Source organism: Erpetoichthys calabaricus, chromosome 8 (genome assembly GCF_900747795.2).
Source record: "Erpetoichthys calabaricus chromosome 8, fErpCal1.3, whole genome shotgun sequence".
NCBI classification, from domain to species: domain Eukaryota; kingdom Metazoa; phylum Chordata; class Cladistia; order Polypteriformes; family Polypteridae; genus Erpetoichthys; species Erpetoichthys calabaricus.
The window spans coordinates 22,893,701-22,918,067 of NC_041401.2; the positions used below are offsets into that span (position 1 = coordinate 22,893,701).

The 24,367-nt window shown below is 42.5% G+C and overlaps 1 protein-coding gene and 1 long non-coding RNA gene across 4 annotated transcripts in view; both read right to left on the bottom strand.

Moving 5' to 3' along the window:
* The window catches only part of LOC127528936 (uncharacterized), a 269,154-nt gene that overhangs the window by 69,132 nt on the left and 175,655 nt on the right, over window positions 1-24,367 (bottom strand). The window lies entirely within an intron of this gene.
* Window positions 1-24,367, bottom strand: part of LOC114655397 (retinol dehydrogenase 16-like) — an 85,722-nt gene that overhangs the window by 18,953 nt on the left and 42,402 nt on the right. For all 3 annotated transcript variants that reach the window (XM_051930692.1, XM_051930691.1, XM_028806348.2), the window contains exons 2-3: window positions 8,885-9,199; window positions 6,337-6,595 (exon numbers count right to left, since the gene is read on the bottom strand). In XM_051930692.1, coding sequence (XP_051786652.1) covers window positions 6,337-6,595; window positions 8,885-9,197 — 572 coding nt within the window. In that variant the 5' untranslated portion in view covers window positions 9,198-9,199. The remainder of the gene's footprint in view (window positions 1-6,336; window positions 6,596-8,884; window positions 9,200-24,367) is intronic.

A 24,367-nucleotide genomic window follows, 5' to 3' on the forward strand; every position in this document is an offset into this window, starting at 1 on the left:
GATAAATAGGCATGGGACTTAAATCCAGGGTGCTGAAACATGTAAAGAGTTACCGTATCTCCAGAGATGATGTTGTCAGGGTTCCGGCCCACCTCTTTTCAATTCCTCATACCAAGTAACTGCCTGTCAACCAGAAACCTCCAAATCAGAATGCAGCAGCTTATCCAGTTGAGGTAAAAGGACCCTCCATAACTCAAGTTAGCAAGTGGTCTTCTGACTATTATTGCAATAGCAAGGGTGCAGTTTAACAGAGTGGACTTTCTCTATCTCTCTTATCTCTTTACGGATTTACTGTCCCTCAGTACATACTGCAGTCAGTCATGAGGATTGCAATTCATTGGTTTACAATGCCTCGTTGTTTTGTTTTTCCAGTTATTGACTGCTGGCTGCACTTTAAAAATAGAAGTCATACAGTACATTCCAGCAATTTCACAAGAATGCAGCATGATAAGCCATCTGAAAACAAAGCGACATATGCAGGTAAAACCCCAGGGTAAAATCTTAAGACTTCTTCCAGCGTTAAAGGAGCTTGAGTCTAAACTCTCATCCCTAGAAGGAGCCCCCTCATGATCAGTAAAGATCATGAACTTCTGATTGTTAACACCAGGACTGAACTTAATAGTCTTTTAATGCAAATCCATGGCACTAGGGCTAGCTATTATATTTCTGGAGACAAGCCAAGCAGGTTGATGCTTCAAGAACTGAGAAAAAAATCCTCCTGTGTCTACCAATCCTTCAATCCACACAAAATGTAACATGATTTCAAGTGATCCGCAGATCATCTTAGATTACTGTTCCAAACTATTTACTGGCAACGCAAGTGCATAAGATCATAAGAAATTTGACAAATGTGAGGAGACCATTCAAGCCCGTTTTTTTTAGCTAATAACTAAGCTGTCCCAATATCTCCTCCAGATTCTTACTTAAAGTTTATGCGGGTTTCTGTTTCAGCTCCAGTAGTTTATTCCAGATTTCCACAACTCTGCATAAAAAAGTGCTTCCTGGCTTCAGTTTTAAATGCACTTCCCCTTAATTTCCACTGATGTCATTGAGTGTGTGATTCACTGTTAAGCTGAAAGAATGTTGCTGGATCTGTTTTATTAATGCCTTTGAGGATTTTAAATACCTGGATTAGGTTCCCCACGCAGTTCCACTCATCATTCTAAAATGATATCCATGCTTATGATGCAACAGTTATGGTAGCACTTTAGTTTAGGTACTGCAGAAATGCATCTATTACTTTTTTACTCTTATGTAATAAAACCTTATCAAAGACTTCTCATGGTGTTCATAACACTTGAAAAGCATCAGTACAGTGGTTATGCATCTGTGTAATGCGGCCTACTACAATAACCACTTTGGAATGGTCATAGGTGGCTTACATGAGACATATGCCTCTTAATGTTGCATACGTCAATATAAGGCCTTCATATTAACAAGTAATTTTACCATGATGTCAATATGCCACACTGCTCAGAGATGAATATGTTTGCATGTGTTATGGACACTAAAAGTAGCCTTTGTCAAGGTCTTATTGCGTAACAGTAAATGACTGAGAGATGCATTTTTGCAGTTCCTTAACTAAAGTGTTACCACCGTTATTGTCAAATGTTAAGGTGCCAAAACAGTCAGAAAGAGTTATAGAACCTACAGAGTCGCATAGTGTAGGGGAGGAACGATCTCCTCAGTCTGTCAGTGGAGCAGGACGGTGACAGCAGTCAGTCTCTGAAGCTGCTCCTCTGTCTGGAGATGATCCTGTTCAGTGGATGCAGTGGATTTTCCATGATTGACAGGAGTCTGCTCAACACACGTCAATCTGCCACGGATGTCAAACTGTCCATCTCCGTGCCTACAATAGAGCCTGCCTTCCTCACCAGTTTGTCCAGACGTGAGGCGTCCTTCTTCTTTATGCTGCCTCCCCAGCACACCACAATCGTCTGATAGAACATCTGCAGCATCTTATTGCAGATGTTGAAGGATGCCAGCCTTCTAAAGAAGTATAGCCGGCTCTGTCCTCTCTTGCACAGAGCATCAGTATTGGCAGTCCAGTCCAATTTATCATCCAGCTGCACTCCCAGGTATTTATAGGTCTGCACCCTCTGCACACAGTCACCTCTGATGATCACGGGGTCCATGAGGGGCCTGGGCCTCCTAAAATCTACCACCAGCTCCTATAAGCAAAACCCTTGCCTTCTCCCCATTAAATTTTAAATGGTTGAACCACAACCAAGATTTAACACAATGAATTGCCGTGGACTCACACTATAAATTGTCTCAGTTCAAAGATTTACACCGTAGTGAATTGCTGCTGGTCAGTCGCGAACCCACCATGTCTGGCTTAAGTAGCAGCCTCCTTGCAGGACAAGCTAATGGGAGATCTCCACTACTCAGCTGCGCAGAGGCCATCTCTGAACACTACGAGTGTAGCTCTTCCTGGTGATGCCAGCTGATCTCTCTTTCTATGCAGCATTGCTACTCCACTTGTGGACTTTGGACCTGGACACAAACAGACATGGACTACAAATGTCCCAAACACACATGATTTACTTATTCAGCACACAATGCACAGACAATACAGTGCTTAAATCGCTGTCAATTTCTTTCTTTTTCCTTCTCTTTCTCTTCTGCTGCCTCCACTCCTCCCGTTGCAAGCTTTGTCTCCCTCTTCCTGACTCTGGCTCTCCGAATGGAGTGAGGCGGCCTCTCTTATACTTCACCCAGATGTGCTCCAGGTGCTTCCTGATGCTCTTCCGGCAGCACTTCCTGGTGTGGCGTAAGTGCTGCCATCCAGGGTGCCCGGACAGTGGCTACGGGCCCCAACAGGAATGAGCTTCCAAGCTCTGTTCCCATGGCCCCCATGCAGACCAGGGAAGCTGTCCTCTCGTGACCCAGAGGAGGTATTGTACCTCTCCAGGTCCTTCCAGGCATCCAGGCTGGGCAGGATCCCCAGCCGTCCAGTACACACTCTACCCGTCCACAATGCAAATCCCATCCTCGTAGCCAACTGAATCGCTGTGGACTCACACTAAGAAGAATGTCAGTTCGAAGAATTGCACTATAGTATCTGCCAGTGGCAAGCTATAAACTCACAACTGGCCAAGAAGCAATCTTCTTGCAGTGTGAGCTAAATGGAGAGCTCTTTAAGTTAGATGCACAGAGACCGTCATCAAACGCTGTTGAGCGGAGTGCTTTCTGGTGCCATCAGCTGATACATTTCTGCCATTTTTCATCTATGGGGGAGGCCGGTATGTTGCTTACTCAATTCATAATTCATGGAGGGCCCAACAGAGTGGAATCACTCCTGGCATTTATAGGATTTGAACTGGCAACCTTCTGATTGCCGGTGTAGATCCTTAGCCTCAGTGCCACCACTCCATGGTTGAGTAAAAACTTTTAATTTCATGTTTTCATGAAGAATGGACATAATAATGGGAGACAATGCTGACCAATGCTGAAAAACAGCAAACAATATAAAAACATCCATGAAAAAAATTTCATGTTGTGTAATTCACACATCAAGACTTCACTTTTGAATTAATGACAAGACTCTTGACCAATGAATAAGGGGAAGAGGCGGGTCTTTAATTCAAAAACACAATCCCAAGTGAAAGGGAATCCTGTCTGTAGACTACTTTCATTTTCCATGGTTATTAATTTAACAATATTATCAAAATTGTGAATGTATAACTGGAGTTGGTCACCGTTGGCTTCCATTCTGTCAGAAACTTTGTTGTGTCCGTTCTCCACAAAAACATCAGATTAAAATTTTTCTCGGCTACCACTACAAACTATATGGGGTAAGTAACATTATATTATTTTTGGATTGAGTATAACTTTAACCCAGTAAAAAGTCAGAGTGCCAAAGCATCTCCTAACATTGCTGGGTGTAAGACAGGGCATCAGTTCACTGATGCGCCCACTCTCACAGACAGCCAACTTAGAATCACCGGTTAACCTGTTTGGGATGTGAGAGGAAAACCTAGACAGACATGGCAAGGACATGAAAATTCCACACAGATAAATGAGCATGGGACTTAAATCCAGGGCTCTGAAACATGTAAAGTAAAGAGTTACCATATCGCCATGATAATGTTGTCAGGGCCCCAGCTGATTTCTTTTCAAGTCCTCATACCAAGTAGCTGCCTGTCTACACCAGGGACCTCCAAATCAGAATGCAGCAGCTTATCCAGTTGAGGTTAAATGACCAGACCAGTAGTAAGCATACAAATACAAGATAAACTGCTACTTAGATAGTAATAGTATTTATGTCAAACTTATTTTACTTTACTATTTTGAGTATAATATTTATAATACATTTAGAAATGTATAACATTTCCTCCTGCCTTTTCTGGTACTTAATCTAGTGCCTGGTGTTATGGAATGTAAAAGAAAGAGGGATGTGTTGAACTATTATAGCAATCAATCCTGACAATGTGGTAAGAGTTTTGGATTTAGGGCATTTTGTTAAGGTCTACATAAGAAAGAGTCCGAAACAGAAAATTGTTTCACCCTCGGACCCTACCACGACCAAACACATCAAACCAAGCTGTGAATGTGGTGGGAAATTAGAATTAGGCAAAGTGTGAGCATAACCCTTTGTTAGGCCTTGTTCTTTGTTTTTGAACTGCAGATTGATTCTATTAAAAAGTGAAATACACTGTACAAATTACTTTTGCCCCACAAAATAAGATGTCTTAATCAATATGCCAAATTTATAGTTTGTTAGTATAAAATTTGTGGAGGGGTTAGAAAGTGACTTTTAAACAAGTCGCCCTAAGTGTATGTAAACCTCTGACTTCAACTGTAGCTTGAGAAGAAAAGAAGTGTTGAGGTACTTAAAAGATCAAACACTCTGATAAGAGCCAATTATAATAAAGACAAGATAGCTAATCGATGCCCCGCAGTGGGCTGGCGCCCTGCCCGGGGTTTGTTTCCTGCCTTGCACCCTGTGTTGGCTGGGATTGGCTCCTGCAGACCCCCGTGACTCTGTTGTTAGGATATAGCGGGTTGGATAATGAATGGTTGGATAGCTAATCGAATATGTATAATGTCACATTACCTGGAATCCCACATGTACTGTACATTTTGAAATTAAAATGGCTTGCCCAAAGGAGCAAAGGGATGACAAAAGAAGTGCAACAAAAAAGGAAGCAACGTCAGAGATCAAGACATGTATAATCCGTTCATCTGGGCGACGAACAGGGTTGCCTGTTCATCGCCTAAGGGCAGCTTAAAAATAGCATATTTGCCCCCCCCCCCCCCCCCCAAAAAAAGCCCAATACCTGAGGTAGACAAAATGACACATCAGAAAGCAGGGGGGCGGTGTACAGACCATCAAAGCCTGTATATGCCATCAAACAACTGGGGTCTCCATCCCCCTATGGTAAAGAACATATACAAGTGCGAATAGCAGGAGAAGGGTTGCCCAGATGGATGAAAAACGTGGTACAAATGCAGTGGAAGTGGGTTGAAGAATAGCCCAAAGTACCACGTTGTGTTTAAAAAAGTAGCCCAAAAAACCACAACCCACGAAAGGCCATTTTATCCTGAAGACAATGATCAAAAACTGGGAGAGAAAACCACAGATCTGGCAACACTCATGTCAGAGAATGTAATCTATGAAAAACACCGATCTCTAAATCAAAAGGACAACATCCACTCCCTGACACTTCTTGCTTTCAGTAAGCTTTTCTATGACTGTTTATATCCAGTCTTTGCTGTCTATTATATTTTATTCTATTTAGTATTGTTCTGCCTTAGTCGATACCACATTGCTTTTATATTTACTTTGCTTTTGATCTAGAGTGAATGAAATAATAAAATGGCACCTAGAATGTGGAAGATTGCTGCTTTCTTGTCCACAGGGTTTATCAAGGCTATTGAGGTCGCTCCTCCGTAATTAAAACAATTGTGATAAATGTAAGACATTGGTTGGTAAGTGGAATATACCCGAAAGAGTCGGCTTTTATGTGTACCACGAGGACACCCACATGTTTGTTAGTGTTGATGACAGGGAGTCCCTATGTAGAGAGTCTTATGTGGAATATTGCAAAGTGACTGGCAATTAGCACCACTCGAGACATTGTCTGGATAGGATCGTATGTGTATGTATCTGCGTGTGTGTTAATCTTCAAGGGCAGGAGTAGATGAACCTAGTAAACACACCTGGTAAGGCTCACAAACTTCATGATAATACAGGCTTTGGCTAACTTTTCATTCTCGTTCAGTGTTTCAAATATTCTTAGCCCCCTTTGATGATCGCTTCCACAATAAATCAGATGACCGATTCAGCTCTGTTAGCCCCAGTAATTTGGCTTAAACATGTGTGAGTCTTACCTAAGGGTGTCGTTGAAACTCTCCACAGCACACTTCGATGCAGAATATGGTACCGCGGGGCTGCTTACTCTTCCCATCACACTCGACATATTCACAATTCTTCCTCTAGCTTTCTTTATGAGGGGAAGGCAACACAGAGTGACCTCGACCAATCCAAAGAAGTTGATGTCAAACATGTTTCTGAATTCCTGCACAGAGAGCCAATCGCAAGGACCAAAGGGGGCTCCTATGCCAGCATTATTGACCAATCCCCACAGACCTAATACACAGATATTTAAAAGAATGGAAAACACAAATATTAAATACAGCCTTTCACCCAAACTGGTCATTGACGTAGTGAGAGGTTAGATCTTACTTAGTAATGATCTACTAAAATCTTTCATTCTGAACAAGCAGGGATAAGCATGAGTTATTACCTGGGGAGGATGTCCAAGAGGAACAATGGATAGATTGGCTGGCTGGCTGGAAAAATAACTCTGTGCCCAGCCGGTATAAAATAATGGATGGACCAACGAAAGCAGGAACTTGGGGGTGGTTTCATCCCCCATGCGCTAGGTGAGAGTGACCCTCATATGAGAACCCAGTCGGGACACGCACAGGGGTGCTAGGTAGATGGTGTCTGGAAGTACAACCCTGTAGGGGTCCTTTGGAATCGATAGAGGGTGGGGTTAGGGGAGGACCGCCCTACTTTCATTACAGCCCAGAAGTGCTTAAAAGAAAGCCACTAGTGGACGAGTTAGAGTTGGGAGGCAGTGGGCCACATTCAGCAGAGGAGAGAAGGAGGAATAATGTTTCTGAATTCCTGCACAGAGAGCCAATCGCAAGGACAAAAGGGGGCTCCTGTGCCAGCATTATTGACCAATCCCCACAGACCTGATACACAGATATTTAAAAGAATGGAAAAAACAAATATTAAATACAGCCTCTCACCCAAACTGAAGTCATTGAGGTTAGTAATGATCTACTAAACTCTTTCATTTTAGAATTTAAGTTTACATTTTACCTTATGTTATGGTCTTAAATATAAACATGAGAAAAGCGCTATATAAATGTAATGAATTATTATTATAATTATTAAACATACTAACTTTATGCTAAGGTGCTGAGTTATAAAACCCACAACATCGGGCCCTCAAAAATAAGTCACCAAAGCATGGGCCTGTCCAAATAGCTTAACCTCAAACAAGCCGGACCACAACTATTAGCTACAGGTTTGGTCCTGACTAGGCCCCAGATGGGAAAAATGGATTTTAAAGTTCAACATATACTTTAAAGCCCCAAAATATTTTAAAAAGTCTTTCATGGGAGAAAAATCAACTGCAGACACTCTGAGAATCTTTGAAAATGAAAATATTTCATAATAAATACATAGAAAACTGCAACAAAAACCACTCAAAAGTGCAAAAAGGAGTAGCATAAAATGGCACGCCAAGGCAAACAAGAACCAAAAAATAATTCAGGTGAACAATTACAATAACCAGAGCAAAACATCAGAAAAATCAGTAAGTCAAAAGAAAAAAAAAATATTTACAAAGAGTGCTAAATAACTTAAATGATCCGCTATTGAGATCACTTCCTTAGCAAAATATAAGTCCATAGGGAAGTCTCAGCAGGAGGGACACTCCTTGGGATACCACCCACAAAGAACAAACAACAAATCAGAACAATACATAAAGCACAAATCTACTTTATAATATAATACTAATGTCTATGTGAGTGTGTGTGTGTGTGTCCAGTCTCTCTGATCAATCTGATTGGTCAGTTAGGCCAGTGCCAGTAAAAGCTCATTTGGAGCTCTGGGCGGAGGGGTTCGTAGGGTCCATAGTGCACAAATAGTAGCAGCATACTTATCATAGACCCTTCAGTTACATAAACGTTACCCCTTCACATCCATACCATGCACTTTAACTTTCTTAATTTTTTTTTTTTGTTTGGATTCTCCATGCCAATCCGGCAAGATGTCACCCATGCCTAAATCCAACACTGAGTTTGACTTTGGTTTGATTGGCCAGTTTGACCTTGGTTGCTCAGTCAAACACAATTGAGACATGATGTGGTGGGAAAGAGAAGTTGACACACACAAGGATACTGAGTAAAGGTATAGGAAGAACGCTGAGAGTCGCCTTCAATCATGGGAAGTATTTGCAAGAATACAAATGATGTTTTCACACCAGGTAATGGTGGCTTCACGGGAACATGATCAGAACAGGAAGTGCTAGCAAACTGAGACACACGAAGGTATTAAGTAAAAGGTGCTGAAGGTACACGTAGGGCAAAATATATCAAAAATTTTTAAATTTAATTATCTGTCTTTGACTGGTAAGATAGCTACAACAAGAACATAAATACTTAAAATGAATGATAAAGCATAGAACAAGAACATACACCTCAGTCAGGGAAAAAAGCCCAGACTAAAAGTAACAGCAGAATCCTTTGCAAGACCATCCAAATACTTAAATTTCATTACAGTTTTGGGACAAACATCTAGTGAAATTGATTACAATAGTTGAAATAAGAAGAAACGACAAACAAAATCACATGCACTTACCAGCCTGTCCCACCTGAGACTTGATCAGCTCTATGGCTCTCTGGATGCTTTCCGACTTGGTCACATCTAAATGAAAGGTTACAAGTTTCTCAGACGTTGTCTTCTTCAGCTCATCCTCACCCTTCTCAGTGAAACAGCCAGCCAACACTCGAAAGCCTAACTGGTCCAGGTGTTTGGCAAGTAAGTTTCCAAAACCAGAATCGCAGCCGGTGATGAACACATATTTATTAGATATTCCCGAGACTCGCTTTCTTGATCTCAACCAGCGACATGACAAGAAAATAGTGATGACGGAGAGCAGAAACAAAAGCATTTCTGAGAAAAAAAAAATTCAATATTTTAATAAACTACAATTACTTACTGATTTCACTTTCTGCACATTTTGTTGCTTTGTAGATTTCATTTTCAACGGATAAATTTGCCATTGTTGCCCAACAAACTACACTCAACAACCCACAGTGGCAAAGTGAAAATATGATTTGTAAAAAGTTTTGTAAATTTAGTAAAAATGAAAACTGAAATCTCTCATTCTTATAAGTATTCAGACCTTTAATTCAGTACTGTGTAGAAGCCCCTTTGGCAACAATTATATCTTTGAGTCTTCTTTTCATGTCTCTACAAGCTTTGCCTGCCTGGATTTGGACGATTTATCCAGGCAATTCCGGATGGCTCTAGAAAGTGGTCAGTCTTCAGGGTCAGAACTTGGTAGCTCAACTTCCAAGTGAGAATTGAGCTCCCTGTTTTTATATCTCATGGACTGGAAGAGGCAGGATCAGTTGCCCTCAGTGGTCATCTTATTAGAGCTGTGAGTGGAAAAAGAGAGGGGAGACTCAGCGATCACACCCCCTGGTATCCTAGGGTGGTTGTGATTATTTCTGACAAGCCTGGAAAGAGCTTACATGCATTACTGTACTAACACATGGTCATGGGGGTCTGATGCAGCCAATCCCAGCCAACACACATTGCAAGGCAGGAACAAATCGCCGGGCAGGGCGCCAGCCTACCGCAGAGCACACACACACACACACACCAAGCACACAACAAGGAAAATTTAGGATCGCCAATACACTTAACCTGCATGTCTTTGGACTGTGGGAGGAAACTGTAGCACGTGGAGGAAACCCACGCAGACACGGGGAGAACATGCAAACTCCATGCAAGCGGGACCCAGAAAGCAAACCCATGTCTCCTTACTGTGAGGCAGCAGCATTACCACTGCTCCACCGTGCCGTCCTATATATATATATAGTGGGATAAGAACGGGCCCATTCTGAACAAGCAGGGATAAGCATGAGTTATTACCTGGGGGGGATGTCCGAGAGGAACAATGGATGGATTGGCTGGCTGACCGGAAAGATAACTCTGTGTCCAGCCGGTATTAAATAATAGATGGACCAGCAAAAGCTGGAACTTGGGAATGGTTTCATCCCCCATGCGCTAGGTGAGAGTGACCCTCATATGAGGACCCAGTCGGGACATGCACAGGGGTGCAAGGTAGATGGTGTCTGGAAGTGCAACCCCATAGAGGTCCCTTGGAATCGATAGAGGGTGGGGTTGGGGGAGGACCTCCCTACTTTCATTACAGCCCAGAAGTGCTTAAAAGGAAGCCACTAGTGGACGAGTCAGAGTTGGGAGGCAGTGGGTAACATTCAGCAGAGGAGAGAAAGACGAATAATTTTGCGATTTGTGTTCATTTATTGCATAATTGTGGCTTGTTATTGAGAGGATTGTGAAGAGGTGCATGGGAAAGGAATACAAATCCTTTATTTAACCCTATTAATGTGTGGTGCTTTACTGTGTCTGTGGTTTGGGGCTCTCCGGCACTCCCTTTTGGTAGATATATACATATATATACAGTATATATATATATATACATATATAGGGCGGCACAGTGGCGCAGTGGGTAGCGCTGCTGCCTCGCAGTTGGGAGACCTGGGGACCTGGGTTCGCTTCCCGGGTCCTCCCTGCGTGGAGTTTGCATGTTCTCCCCGTGTCTGCGTGGGTTTCCTCCGGGTGCTCCGGTTTCCTCCCACAGTCCAAAGACATGAAGGTTAGGTGGACTGGCGATTCTAAATTGGCCCTAGTGTGTGCTTGGTGTTTGTGTGTGTCCTGTGGTGGGTTGGCACAATGCCCAGGATTGGTCCCTGCCTTGTGCCCTGTGTTGGCTGGGATTGGCTCCAGCAGACCCCCGTGACCCTGTGTTCGGATTCAGCGGTTGGAAAATGGATGGATGGATGAATATATATATATATATATATATATATATATATATATATATATATATATATATATATATATATATTCTATCATTTTATGCATACTGGTGTAGTTATTTTTTGTCACTGTTGTTATTATCATATTATTTTCCCTATTCTAAGGACACGCGGAACTAAGAATTTCATTGTACTATATGTACATAGCAATAATGTTGCACTTGTATTTTCTAAGAATTTCAAACAATGGTTTTTAGACCCTGGTTCTTTTGGACATTTGCAGTGTATCCTCTGAGTAAATGGAATGTTCAGCATGAACCATGGCAAAAAAAATCTTTATGCCACTCCTGTAAGGTACAAGCCAGAATTTTTTAATAGATGTGTATAATTTTTATCACAAATAAACTTTTATTTATGGCCTTGGTTCCAATTGCACAGGACTTGTCAGATTGTTAATAGATGTTTTGTCTTGGTAGGGTAATATATTACTTTCCTCTTTTGTATTATTATTGTGTAGCCTTTGTCAGAATGCCTCAAATCTCACAGACTTACCACTGTTTATAAGGTGTTGTACCATATAACTTCTCCCCACCTTTCTACATCTATAAACTCAGGCAATTAGGAGTAGTGAAAGATAAGCAGGTGTTAAGTTACAATTTAAATAATGTATTATTTGATAATATTCATAAATAATAACAATATGCAAAGTACATTTGAATATTGGCAACCATAATACAACCTGATAAATGCTTTTGTAGAGATTCAGGTGGCACACAGACTTGTTAGTTACTTAAAATGTCCCTACTTAAGTCCTCATTTTTGATTTCCCAGTGAAGAACTGAATGATGACTGTTTGTTCCATTGGCTTCTCTCTGGCCTGAATATGTTATATGCTATACGGGTAAAGCCCAAAAACTGGATAAACCTAGCATTACCCGGGTAAAGTTTGCATTATCCAGCAGACAGGGGTAAAGCTGCAATAACATACACAAGTTTCTAACTTTACCTGTGTAATCTTTTTGGATAATGCAATATTAGTTAAAACAGATTGTTTTTGTCCATTTTTGTAACTTAGATTAAGATCAGACCATATTTTAAGATACATTTATTCATAAATGTGGTTAGTTCCAAAGGGTTTACAAAGGGTTCTTGCCTCTGTAGCTGCTGTACATTGTGTTCTCAACCACTGGAAAAGTAAGGTTCATCACAATCAGGCAAAAATAACTCAGTGGATTCTACTAGAGGTGGGGAATATTTTTCGATATATGTCAGTACACTGAGAATACACTAAGAGGGCATACGCTCACATATGCTTACAACCTAAAGCCCATAAACACCTGCACACCTCAAAAAAGGTAAAGGAGGAAGGAACACATACAATGTAAAGAAAATTGCACTTAGCGTGATTTTTGATATTAATATAATTTCTCTGCGGTGGGCTGGCGCCCTGCCCGGGGTTTGTTTCCTGCCTTGCGCCCTGTGTTGGCTGGGATTGGCTCCAGCAGACCCCCGTGACCCTGTAGTTAGGATATAGCGGGCTGGATAATGGATGGATAGATATAATTTCTTAAAATAAACCAGCATCATATTAAATTAAGCTGATAGGTCGTCAATTGTTAAAAGATGCTGTAAAATGTATCTTGGGATTTTTTTCAAGGAAGGAAGACAGACATTCCAAGATAAGGTACTGTAGTTCTACTGCACTAGTAATATGTTGCATGTTGATGTACTCAGTGCGTGTGACAGTAGTAGCTTATAAATAACTGAGTACACCATATCAGCATCATCAAGAGAATCTGGCCCAACAGGAACAAGGGCAAATTCCTTATCTGAGGTTCAGATTCTATCCACAGTTTTTGGCTGCAGTTTCTTGGCAGAAGTAAGATTAGGGTAACAAAGTCTAGGGGTTAGTGTGGTGTCATAAAAGCTACAAAGAGCCATAGCAAGGTTTGGGGCAGCCACCCGTATATTTGGTTTCCTGGCTGCAAATGTCATTTAAATGCTAGGCTGTGCACAAAACCGAGTCCAAAACAGAACTGAGGGAATAGGGAAAAGGTGGGGGCTTTTAAAGGGGAAGACAGGAAGTGAGGTCAAAAGGGCCGGGCTCATGAAGGTCTTCAGCCATAGGTTCGAGCCCGGACGTGACATCACAGGGGCCGGAGCCAGCAAGGTCTCCTTCCATAGGCTCGGTCCCGGAAGTGATGTCAAGAGGGCCAGGTGGAATCTCCTGTGAATGGTCTACAGGAACGGGAGAAAAAGAGTCAGTACACTCTGCCACATCCCGATATGACTCGGAACTGCCCTTACTTAAGCCCTTTAGCTGCCTCCCATGCGCACGTGTGTGACAGTGGTTAGGGTGTAGTATACATGCTTAAGGTTAAGGGTAATTTATGGTAAGGGGTTAGTGTTGTTAACGTTCGTGTGGTTAGCGTGTAGTATAGACATTAGGTAATGTCACTTCCACTATGAAACTGCTACTCATTGTATTCAGTTACTTCCGCCAAGAAACCAAGGTGACTTATGGCTCTGTGGCTCTGCAGTTGGATATCACTGGATCTTGACAATAGACAATAGAAAAGTGGCTCAAGGGTACATTGCTTCCTTAGGTAGAATTTGTTGCGAGCACCCAAAAAGAGACATCTAAAAGAGAGCCCCCCTTTTAGATCCACGCATTGGGATCCATAAATGAAGTCGATGAGGTGGGGATGGAGGTGCTTGGAGATCGGCACCCTCCCAATCATATAGAAAATTGACAAATGGGGCCTTGTACAGTCGTGACCAAAAGTTTGGAGAATGACACAAGTGTTGGTTTTTACAAAGTTTGCTCCTTCAGTGTTTTTAGATCTTTTTGTCAGATGTTTCTATGGTATACTGAAGTAGAATGACAGGCATTTCATAAGTTTCAAAGACTTTTATTGACAATCACATTATGCAAAGGGTCAAGATTTGCAGTGTTGGCCTTTCTTTCTTTTTCAAGACCTCTGCAATTTGCCCTGGCAGGCTGTCAATCAACTTCTGGGCCAAATCCTGACTGATGGCAGTTCATTCTGGCATCATCAATGCTTGGAGTTTGTCAGAATTGGTGGGTTTTTGTTTGTCCCCCTGCCTCTTGAGGATTGACCACACGTTCTCAATTGGATGAAGGTCTGGGGAGTTTCCTGGCCATGGACCCAAAATGTCAATGTTTTGTTCCCTAAGCCACTTACTTATCACTTTTGCCTTATGGCCTGGTGCTCCATCAGGCTGGAAAAGGCATTGTTGGTCACCAAACTGTTCTTGGGTGGTTGGGAGAAGTTGTTCTTGGAGGATGTTTTGGTCCCATTCTTTATTCTTGGCTTGGGATCGGGGCACCACCGTGCAGAGCTTGCTCCTGATCGCCTATAAAGTTGACGAACGGTTTGGGTGGGTGATCACCATTGCTAATCCACCCCCTCCTGATCACATATGAAATAACAGTTTGCCGTCCTTCAAGGCATGGTGCCTACTCGGACTAGTGCCAGTCCTGGCTGCCAGATTGGCAAGCTTGATTTCTTCTTAGCCAACCATTTGCATATCTGTGTCTTCCTGTATTAAACAAGGACAAGGGGGGCTCCACCCCCTGCTCGCTTCGCTCGCCTACCCCCGGCGTTGGGTATCCTGAAATACATTAGTTGAGGTCGTTCGTCTTGAAGCCGTGCCCGCTTTGCTTGCGACATTTCAGACGCGCGTTGTAGGCGCCTGCGTTCATTGATTTTATCCAGGCGGGCTCGTGTTTGTATCGTTGAGCTGTATTGTGTTTGCATTCGGTGTAAAGCATTCAGCGGTTTGTACAATCCCAAGCAGCACATCATTCCTAACTTCACTCCGCAGTAGTGCCACTCACAATATGGCGGTGATGCCTGCGCCTTCCGCAGTAGTGCCACTCACAATATGGCGGTGACGCCTTCACTCATTGTGGACCTGTGGGGCTTCCGTAGCCTTTTCCGTTTGAATCTGGGCTGCAGCACAGAATCCTCTTTTTTGTGTGGCTGTGTCGGTAGTCGTTAGCTATGGGCGTGTTGTTGCTTCATTTCTCATCCACGTCAGTTGAGCTCTTTCGTTTTTGGGCCGTGACTCCTTCGTGCGCAGTGGATACGACTTCGCTTGCAGTTTATGAGACGTGCGCTGTGTGCGCCTGCGCAGTACGTCTCATGGTCCCATCGCCGTGTACCTGCGTCCATGCCATCCGGTTTACCATTCTCGGTTAGTAATATGGATATTTTCATACCTTGTCTCAATGCATGGCAATTAACAATGAGGACATCCTGTGGCCATATTGAAAACTGCAGGAACAGCCTGCAGGGCACACTGTTTACAGAAATCTGATATTGTAACGATGTATTTTTTTAAAGTCTCGTTTGGTAATATTTACTGCAGGCTTAAAGGTTTCACAGTAAAACATTAGCCCTGTAAAGTGCCATGGGAGAGTTGATAGACCTTCATAAAACAAACACTGACTGACCATGCATGCCTCGCAGAGACCACCTGGGCCTGGACTTGAAACCCCTGCCTATTGGCTGTTTCTGTAAAGTTAGCAGTAGTAGTAGCAGTAATGTCACATGAATAGAGTGTGGTCAACCAGCACCTCACCCACTCTCTGGGGACCTACATAAGAATATAAGAAACTCATGTCACACATTTTCGCATAGGAGACAGCTAGAGGGACGAATCCAAGCTAATTCCACAACAGGCCAGGGGCAGGCGGGGTGTGCTAATCTTTCCTTTGATATTCCTGCCGATTAAATTCTGCGTGAGTCCGATGATCACTTCTGGTTCCGTCCACGAAGACGTTGATTCCGTCGAGCTGCCTTAAAACCCCGACAACCTCCCTTTGTAATCAGTTTGATCTTGGACTCAATTATGTACATAACTGTGCTACAAACTTTGCATTTTGTAGTCAGGTTCAAGTACATGGGTGGCTGCCCCAAACCTATTTCTGTGTGTCCCGTTGTATCATTTTCACACTGGACAAACAAGAGGAGACCATTAGGACCATTCAGCTCATTTGTTTAGCTCATAGTTAAGCTGTCCCAATATCTCGGTAAAGACCCACAATTCTCTCCACATAAAGAAGTGTTTCCTGGCTTTGGTTCTAAATGCCTTTCCTCTTAATTTCCACTGGTGTCCTTGAGTATGTGATTCACCATTTAGTTGAAAGACTGTGTCCACTGTCCACACCCCCATTTCAAACTTTATTGTCAAACTCTGCCCTTCCTGCATTGAATGCCTGACAGATGTTGGCAGCACAAAGCAATGTCTGCAAATTCCCTGTACTTTGTTTTTAATTTTAGTGTATATTTATAGCTCCTCCTGGTCTCTTAACTGCCTTTGTTGTCAAATTGACCACACTGTCAGAATTCTCGTTACTAATGTAAACCACACGGCCACATCTTTTTTTTTTTTTACAAAACTAGGTTGGCTTTGCCCCCTGTTCGCTTCACTCGCCCACCAACTTCAGCCAACCACTCACTCCTACCCGGGGCACACTACGCACCAGCCACTGCGCGTCTCTGCCGTTTGCATTGTTAAATTTGGTGGCTGAACATACGCTAAGGTGATGCGGATGGATCAGCCGCCTGCTTTTGCTGCCGAGCTGCGTGTTCTGCTTGTCGCCCTGTGTGTTGATCATTTAAAAGCCTCTACAACAGCTGTCCCTGTTGTCTCACTGCCTTGTCTCCTGTGACATTAAAGTGTCTCTCGCGGGACGTCAAAGTGTCTTGCGAGAAGATCAATACCGACCCAAGTTTTTTTTTTTTTATAATAGAGAGAGATGAGATTTTTATTTACACATTATAAAATACAACCCAAAACAATATGATTTTACTATATAATAAAAACAGCCATTTTCTATTTATATCTTTGATTATGCTTATGTTAAAAGAAAATAATTACTGGATTTGTTTCAGCATTAATTAATTGTGTCAGAGTGACATCTGTAAATGTAACTTGAAAAAAAAGACATAAACACCAGCAAACCTGATTATTTTAAGTAACCTTTAATTATATGCATTAGTAACGTTTTTTTATATTTCTTTCGGTGTTCTCTATAAAAGTTTACTGCAGTGAGATAAGACCTGTTATTTGATAGACTTGCTTTACATGACGTTAAAAGGATATTTTGTTGCATTTTTATTTGTATTTGGCTTTAAATATTTTAAAAACACATATTGGGAAGGTTGATTACATGGTACTGGATAACATCACATGAAGTAGAATATAAGCAGGTCAAAAGGCAACCACAATGTAACGTAAAGTTCATGATTTTTATCCACTCGATCGCGGATGGGGGTAGCGTCAGTCTATATCTCCAATCACTAGGGTAAGGCATGCGTTCAAAGGTATGCACGATTAGACAGATTGCTTGATTAAAAGCATCGCAGGTACAATCTGAACTAGCTGTTAGGAAGATATCATAAAGATATCGGTGCTCCGTGGATTTCAGTTTCTCACCTAATTTAGCGCAGGCGCGCTAAGGTGTGATTATTACAACGCTTTGCTCGCCGTTCCTCTTTTGATTTAAGGCATACTCCGTGCAAAACGCCGTCCTGCACGTCAGTAACGTGCACGCGCAGCCGCATGCTCGCGGTTTGCTCCCACTAAGCTATGACATTTGGTTTGCGTTCTAAGGGCTCATTTATACTTCACGCTCAGAAATGAACGCGACGCGTGCACGAGTTGCAGTACCAGCAAAAAGTCGGGGGGCGCAGTGTGCTAAAAGTTGGAATGTGACGTCAGAGTCTCTGGTTACTATCTACATGTGACAGAAAGCCGCTTTGCGGATCCTACGAGATCGGTGTGCGCACTTCAATATTTGATAAATGGTTCGATGTGGTGAAGCAAAATGCCGACATACAGATGTATTCGTGGTGCTTTTATATTCAAGCGTTGCATATTCCCGATCGTAATGACACGATACGTTTTAAAATTCTCACATACCGTCTTCTGTGGCATCTTTTTTTCTAGGGCTTCCTCTGCTCCTGACAGCAGCGAATCGCCAGCAATAGATCACCACACTGAGCACATTAAATGTATGATATTCCAACTCTCTGCACACTTAGAATCCTTAGATTTATACTTTATCACTTTCATGACGAAAAGCATTAAAGTATGTATATTACACTGTACAGATAAATTGGTAATTTCGTTTAAATAATGAATACTGTTAATAATTACACACACTCGGTGACACAGTAGTGGAGCGTTAGCGCTGCTGTCTTGCAGGGAGTCACGTCGCTGATACTCCCTGCCTGGAGTTTACACTTTTCCTGCTGGGTTTCCTCAGTGTGCTCCAGTTTCCTTCCAAAGATATGCAGATTTTGTGATTTGGTGCCGCTAAAATAACGCTAATGCATGTGTGTGCTTGTGTTCACCTTGCGATGAGCCGAGGCATCGTCCAGGGATTGTTTCTCACTCGTGCCCAATGCTTGCTGGAATGGACACATCCCTGGATTTAATCATTAAACATCCTTTTCAGAGATATTGCGGTAATGTGTCATCAGAATTTAATGGGTGTTCTAGGCAACTAGGGGGCTCCGCCCCCTGCTCGCTTCGCTCGCCAACCCCTGGCGTTGGGACATGACAAAGAGTGAGATGTATGAATTAGATATAGAATAGTGTGCAGCTTTGGATGATGCGCATAGAAATAACAAACAGAGTGTTTGGCATATATTAATGTTTTATTGGAATGTGCTCCATGATGTCAGCATCCCGATTAATGTAGTCCAGCAGCGATTTGTATTTATCGGCTCTAAGTGAAGGCTGGTTGTTTTTTATCCACTGCAGATCATTTGATTCCGCTCGAACATAAACGTCAACGATGTATTGTTGAGTCAGCTTTCCTGCATTGAGTAATGGATTAAAGTCGTCCCTTACTGAGAGTGTGTAGGAGAAATATTCTTTCATGGATACACTTAATAGTATCATCTCCAGACAGAAGAGCAGCTTCAGCGACAGACTGCTGTCACTGTCCTGCTCCACTTACAGATTGAGGAGATCGTTTCTCCCCCAAACTATGCGACTCTTTAATTCCACCCAGAGGGGTAAACATTAACATTCAACATTATACATAGTTATTGTCTGTTTTTCTGTTTTTCACCTGCATTGTTATCATTCTTTAATTTAATATTATTTATTGTATCAGTATGCTGCTGCTGAAGAATGTGAATTTCCCATTGGGATTAATAAAGTATCTATCTATCTATCTATCTATCTATCTATCTATCTATCTATCTATCTATCTATCTATCTATCTATCTATCTATCTATCTATCTATCTATCTATCTATCTATCTATCTATCTATCTATCTATCTATCTATCTATCTATCTATCTATCTTAAAGTATTAAGAAGCGGAAAGCAAATGTCTATGCGTTGGAATGTAGGTGTGTTGTTCTTATCAGGACGTAAATGTAGAACAATATCTCTGTTCATTAACGACGGGCAGATTGTATCGTCTTGGATCTTGTTCTTTGTCCTTTATCAATTGTCCACATATGCGAAAGCAGTATGGGCCATTGCCTTTTGGTGGCCTGATATGTACTCTGCTAGATGCAAAAGCAAATGAACTATTGTAGGATGTAATGCAGTTCATAAAGTTTTTACTTTCAGGCACATCGTTAGTTAGAAGCCTCTTTAGATATTCAGGATATGAATGTAAAGGAGGCAGTCTAATCTGACCTTTTTGATAACAACGTGTAAATTCATTATTTGTATTGCCAGTTGTTTCTTCTGGCGTAAGCGTTTAACAGGTGTGTGGCCTTTATGTCCACGACGGGCAAAGTCCGTTTCAGTCTACGCCGTGCATTGTTTGTATCGAGCCTTGTCCGTTTTTGTATGTCGGTCATTTGAGCTTTGTGCTTTTCGCGTCTTGCTTTTTTTTTCTGTCAGTTCATTTGCACTTTGCACACGTCTCCGTTCATTTATTCTGTCTCTTCGCTCCCTTTTTTGTATGTCTGATACGCGAGCTCTTTCGGTTTGAAATCGTGCTTCTTTCGATGCAGCACTTTGACACGCGAATCGTTTTGTACCCGTGACCGTGTATTCATGACTTGTTTCTTTCTCAGCATGCGAAATATGGATAAGTAATAAGGAGGATCGCACTCACTGTCAATATGTATCCTTTTCTGCAGTTGAACGGTTAATAGTGCTTTATTGAAAGGACATCCACCTATGCTGACACCTATGCCGACACCTATGCTGCCTATTGTGAAGGTGTTGACGTTCACTTTAGAATATGTGGCTTTGGGTGTCACTTCTTATGGATGTGTGGGGGGGATTCTTGTTGCGTGAGCGTCTTCTTTCTTTTTGTGTTCCTGTGTCTTGTTTGAATCCCCCTCTTTGTGTGTGTCCCGTCCCTTGCTTGTAGGGTCTTTGGGGTGGTTTTATGTTCTTTTTTTTTGTCTTCCATGGGCTTGATGAATCCCCCTCTTGGTGTGTGTCCCATCCCGTCCAGTGCCTGTGGGGGGGGGGGGGGGGGGGCTGTGGTCGTGCCCTGCTGTTGTGCGCTCGTCTATTCTTTTTTTTTGGTGTGTTTAGTTTCGTGTGCAATGTGTTTCGTGCTTTGCCCGCGTTTGACTACTCTTTTATGTGCCTTTTCCTTTTTTTGGTGCTTGTTGCGCCTCATTTCTGTGACTACTTTTTGTATGTGCTCACTCCTATTTTCTGTGGTCTTGTCCGCCTCTCGCGGCCCCTCATCCGCCTTTGTCGCCCTCTTTTGTCCGCCTTTCTCCGACTCTCGCGGACTCTTTTTGCGCCTGCGCCTCTCGCGGCCCCTCATCCGCCTCTCTCGCCCTCTTTTGTCCGCCTTTCTCGGCTCCTCAGCCGACTCTCGCGGACTCTTTTTGCGCCTGCGTAGTACGTCTTTTTGCAGCTACGGCCCATTGCCGGATGTGCCTGCGTCCATCATCCGGTTTAGCATTCTCGGTTAGTAATATGGATTCACTACACAGAGAAGCCAAACATGTTCTCACCGTGATAATATCTCGCACTCCCACCTGGCGGATTCTTCCAGATTTACGTAAAGTACGCGCGCAAGTATAAACACTACAATGCTTGCGTAGCAGGAGCGTCCGCTGCAGCATGCGTCGCGTCGCGTGAAGTATAACTCCGATCTAAGGCTGCCGGTGTGTTACGTGTCATTGTAGTTTAAGTGGGGTGGTCTGTGTTTGACAGCGGACAGTAAACCTTGTTGAAATGGCATCGAAATGTGTCACTTTTCAGTTTTATCTTCAGTCATTTTGAGAAGCGTCCTACATGTTCTGTTACTAATAAATTTGTTTAACGAGCGCTCATTACCCAAGGAACACAGGGATACGATTTAGTAAATAATACTGATAATAATAATTACTAATTTATTACCTGACACAAACGAACTTTGTACAAAGGCATTTAAAAGACAAATCGTTAAAATAAATGTACTGTTCCACTCTCACACTATACAGTACATTGTCCCTTGCTCTAAAACATTTACTCAGGTAGTTTGTTCTTCTGTTCTTCTTTTTTTTAGTTTAAGGTAAAACATATTTCCAGTAACTAAAATGACACATCTTTGCTACATGAGCAATTGAAACTGTGAAAAAAAAAAGAAAATCCCTTACTTGTCATTACCACCTCTTTAAAATGGGGAGTCACCTCTGGTGTCATTATCCTACTTGTATAAAATGTGTGTATGACATGCACAATTAATAATGGGAGATTAAAACTGATCAAGTGTGATGTAAAAAATTGTAAGAAGTCTGTACAGAATTCCGTATCTGCTGTGCCTTTTGATCCTTTTATACTAGAGGGAGCACTTATTTCCACAACTCTGCCTTTGCTATGAAAATGTGTGCTCAGTGTCTGCTGCTTGCAACATGAACATGGGATAACTAAAATGATCCCAAATCTATTTAAAAAACATTGTAGGAATTCTTCTGTGTCACTGTCATGCTACTGTACCCCTCTGACTCATTTACTGGAGGGGACACTCATTTTCACAGGTCGGCCATTGCCATCGAAATGCATGTTTCTGCATACTGCTTGAAAAACGAAGACTGGTATTACAAAATTGTCCAATATATATATAAAACGAGTATGGGAAGTCTTTTATATCACTCTTATGTCTACTGTAACATTTTGTCATATTCACTGGAGGGGACACTCATTTCCACAGCCTGGCCTTAGTTGTAGAAATGTATGCCTTCTCTCTGCTGCTCTCAGAATGAATACTGGAATTATAAAATTGTCTAAAACATTTCAAATAATTGTAGGAAGTCTTCTATATCACCTTCATGTTTCTGATTTCCATGGCTGGGCCATTGCCAAAGAAATGCATTCCATCTGTATGCTGCTTGCAAAATGAATGCTGGAATTATAAACTTGTCAAAAATCTCCTTTTTAAGGTTAAAGGCAATCTTTTATATCACTTACAGTACTTCTCTGTTCTGCCTGCTGGTGGGGATACACATTTCCATGGCCAGAGATAAACTTTAGAATTTTATTTCTGCTTTGTAAATTAAACTTCAGTTTTGTGCATTGTTAATTTAAAAAAGATATATTTTTAAAAAGTTTTTAAAAACATTTTATAGGGAGAGTGAAGAGAAGGGAAAGAGAGCAAGTTATTTTTTCTGTATTTCTTTTACCCCCCACAGTTTTAAGTGTCAATTTATGCACTACTCACTAACTGCAATTGCTGACAATAAATATTTCAAATCATTGTGAAAGCTGAAATCTGAAAACAAGTACTACTTTTTACATAAGATCACAAAATGACCCTTGTCTGTGATCAATCAATGAATTTTGTAAGCTGGACGTTGGATATCTCTGAGCCCACAGTTCTTGAGGCTGATCCTCTAATTAGCTGTGAACCCCCCAGTCTCACTGAGATTGCACAGGTAGTGAACCAGCTGAGAGGAGGAAAAGCTGCAGGGATCTGTGGTATCCGAGGTAAGCTTCTCCAGGCTGGTGGTAAGGCTGTCCTCCTGGCATTGCAAGCAATCTTTGCTTCCATTGGGGAGACTGGCATCATCCCAACTGACTGGAAAATGGGACTTGTCATCCCTATCTGGAATGGGAAGGGTGATCGCCCAGATTGCAGCAACTACAGGTGGATAACACTGCTCTCGGTGATGGGTTAGGTCCTTGCTAGGGTCTTCCTCAAAAGGATCCGTGATCACTTGCTCACCTACCAGTGACTGGAACAGTCTGGTTTTACGCACAAGAAGTCTACCATCGACCACATCCTAGCACTGAGGGTTCTCATGGAGCACAAACTTGAATATCGGCAGAGTTTCTTTGCAGCCTTTGTCGATATTTTCGTAAAAGTGTTCGACTTAGTTGATCGAGCTGCTCTGTGGGACATCCTGAGGATTTGCGGAGTCCTCTTCAGGTTGCTGGATATCATAGCCTGTACACTGGTACTGTGAGTGCTGTGCAGAGTGGAGACAGGACCTCTGTGTTTTTCCCAGTTGATTCTGGGGTTTGTCAGGGGTGTGTTCTTGCTCCTGTTCAATGCTTGTATGGACTGGGTGTTGGGCATGGTCATGAGGATGTGGGGAATCTGTTGGTGAAGAAAGATTGACTTTGCTGACAATGCTGTGATCTTCGTGGAGTCAATGGAGGCTCTGATTAGGGTTCTGGAGAGGATGAGTGAGGAGTCTGAGTGTCTGGGCTTCCGAGTGTCCTGATAAAAACCAAGATCCAGGCCTTTAATGACCTCTTGGGCACAGCCATCAGCAGTGTGTCTGTCTGCGGAGAGAGTGTCGACCTCGTCGAGAGGTTTACTTACCTTGGGAGTGACATTCATGTCTCTGGTGACTCTTCCTATGAGGTCAGTAGACAGACTGGGAGAGCATGTGGGGTCATGAGGTTGCTGGAAAGGGGTGTGTGGCGCTCCCGATATCTATACAAAAGGACAAAGGTCCAAGTCTTTAGAGTCCTGGTGCTTCCTGTCTTGCTATATGGTTGCGAGACATGGACGCTATCCATTGACCAGAGACGAAGACTGGACTCCTTTGGTACTGTGTCTCTCTGGAAAATCCTTGGGTACCGTTGGTTTGACTTTATGTTGAATGAGCAATTGCTCATGGAGTCCTAAATGAGGCACATTACCTTCATTGTGAGGGAGCGTCAGTTACGACACTACGGCCATGTGGCTTGTTTCCCCGAGGGTGATCCAGCTCGACAAGATCCTCATTGTTGGGAACACGATTGGCTGGACCAGGCCAAGGGGTCGCCCATGTAACACCTGGCTGCGGCAGATAGAGGGTCATTTCC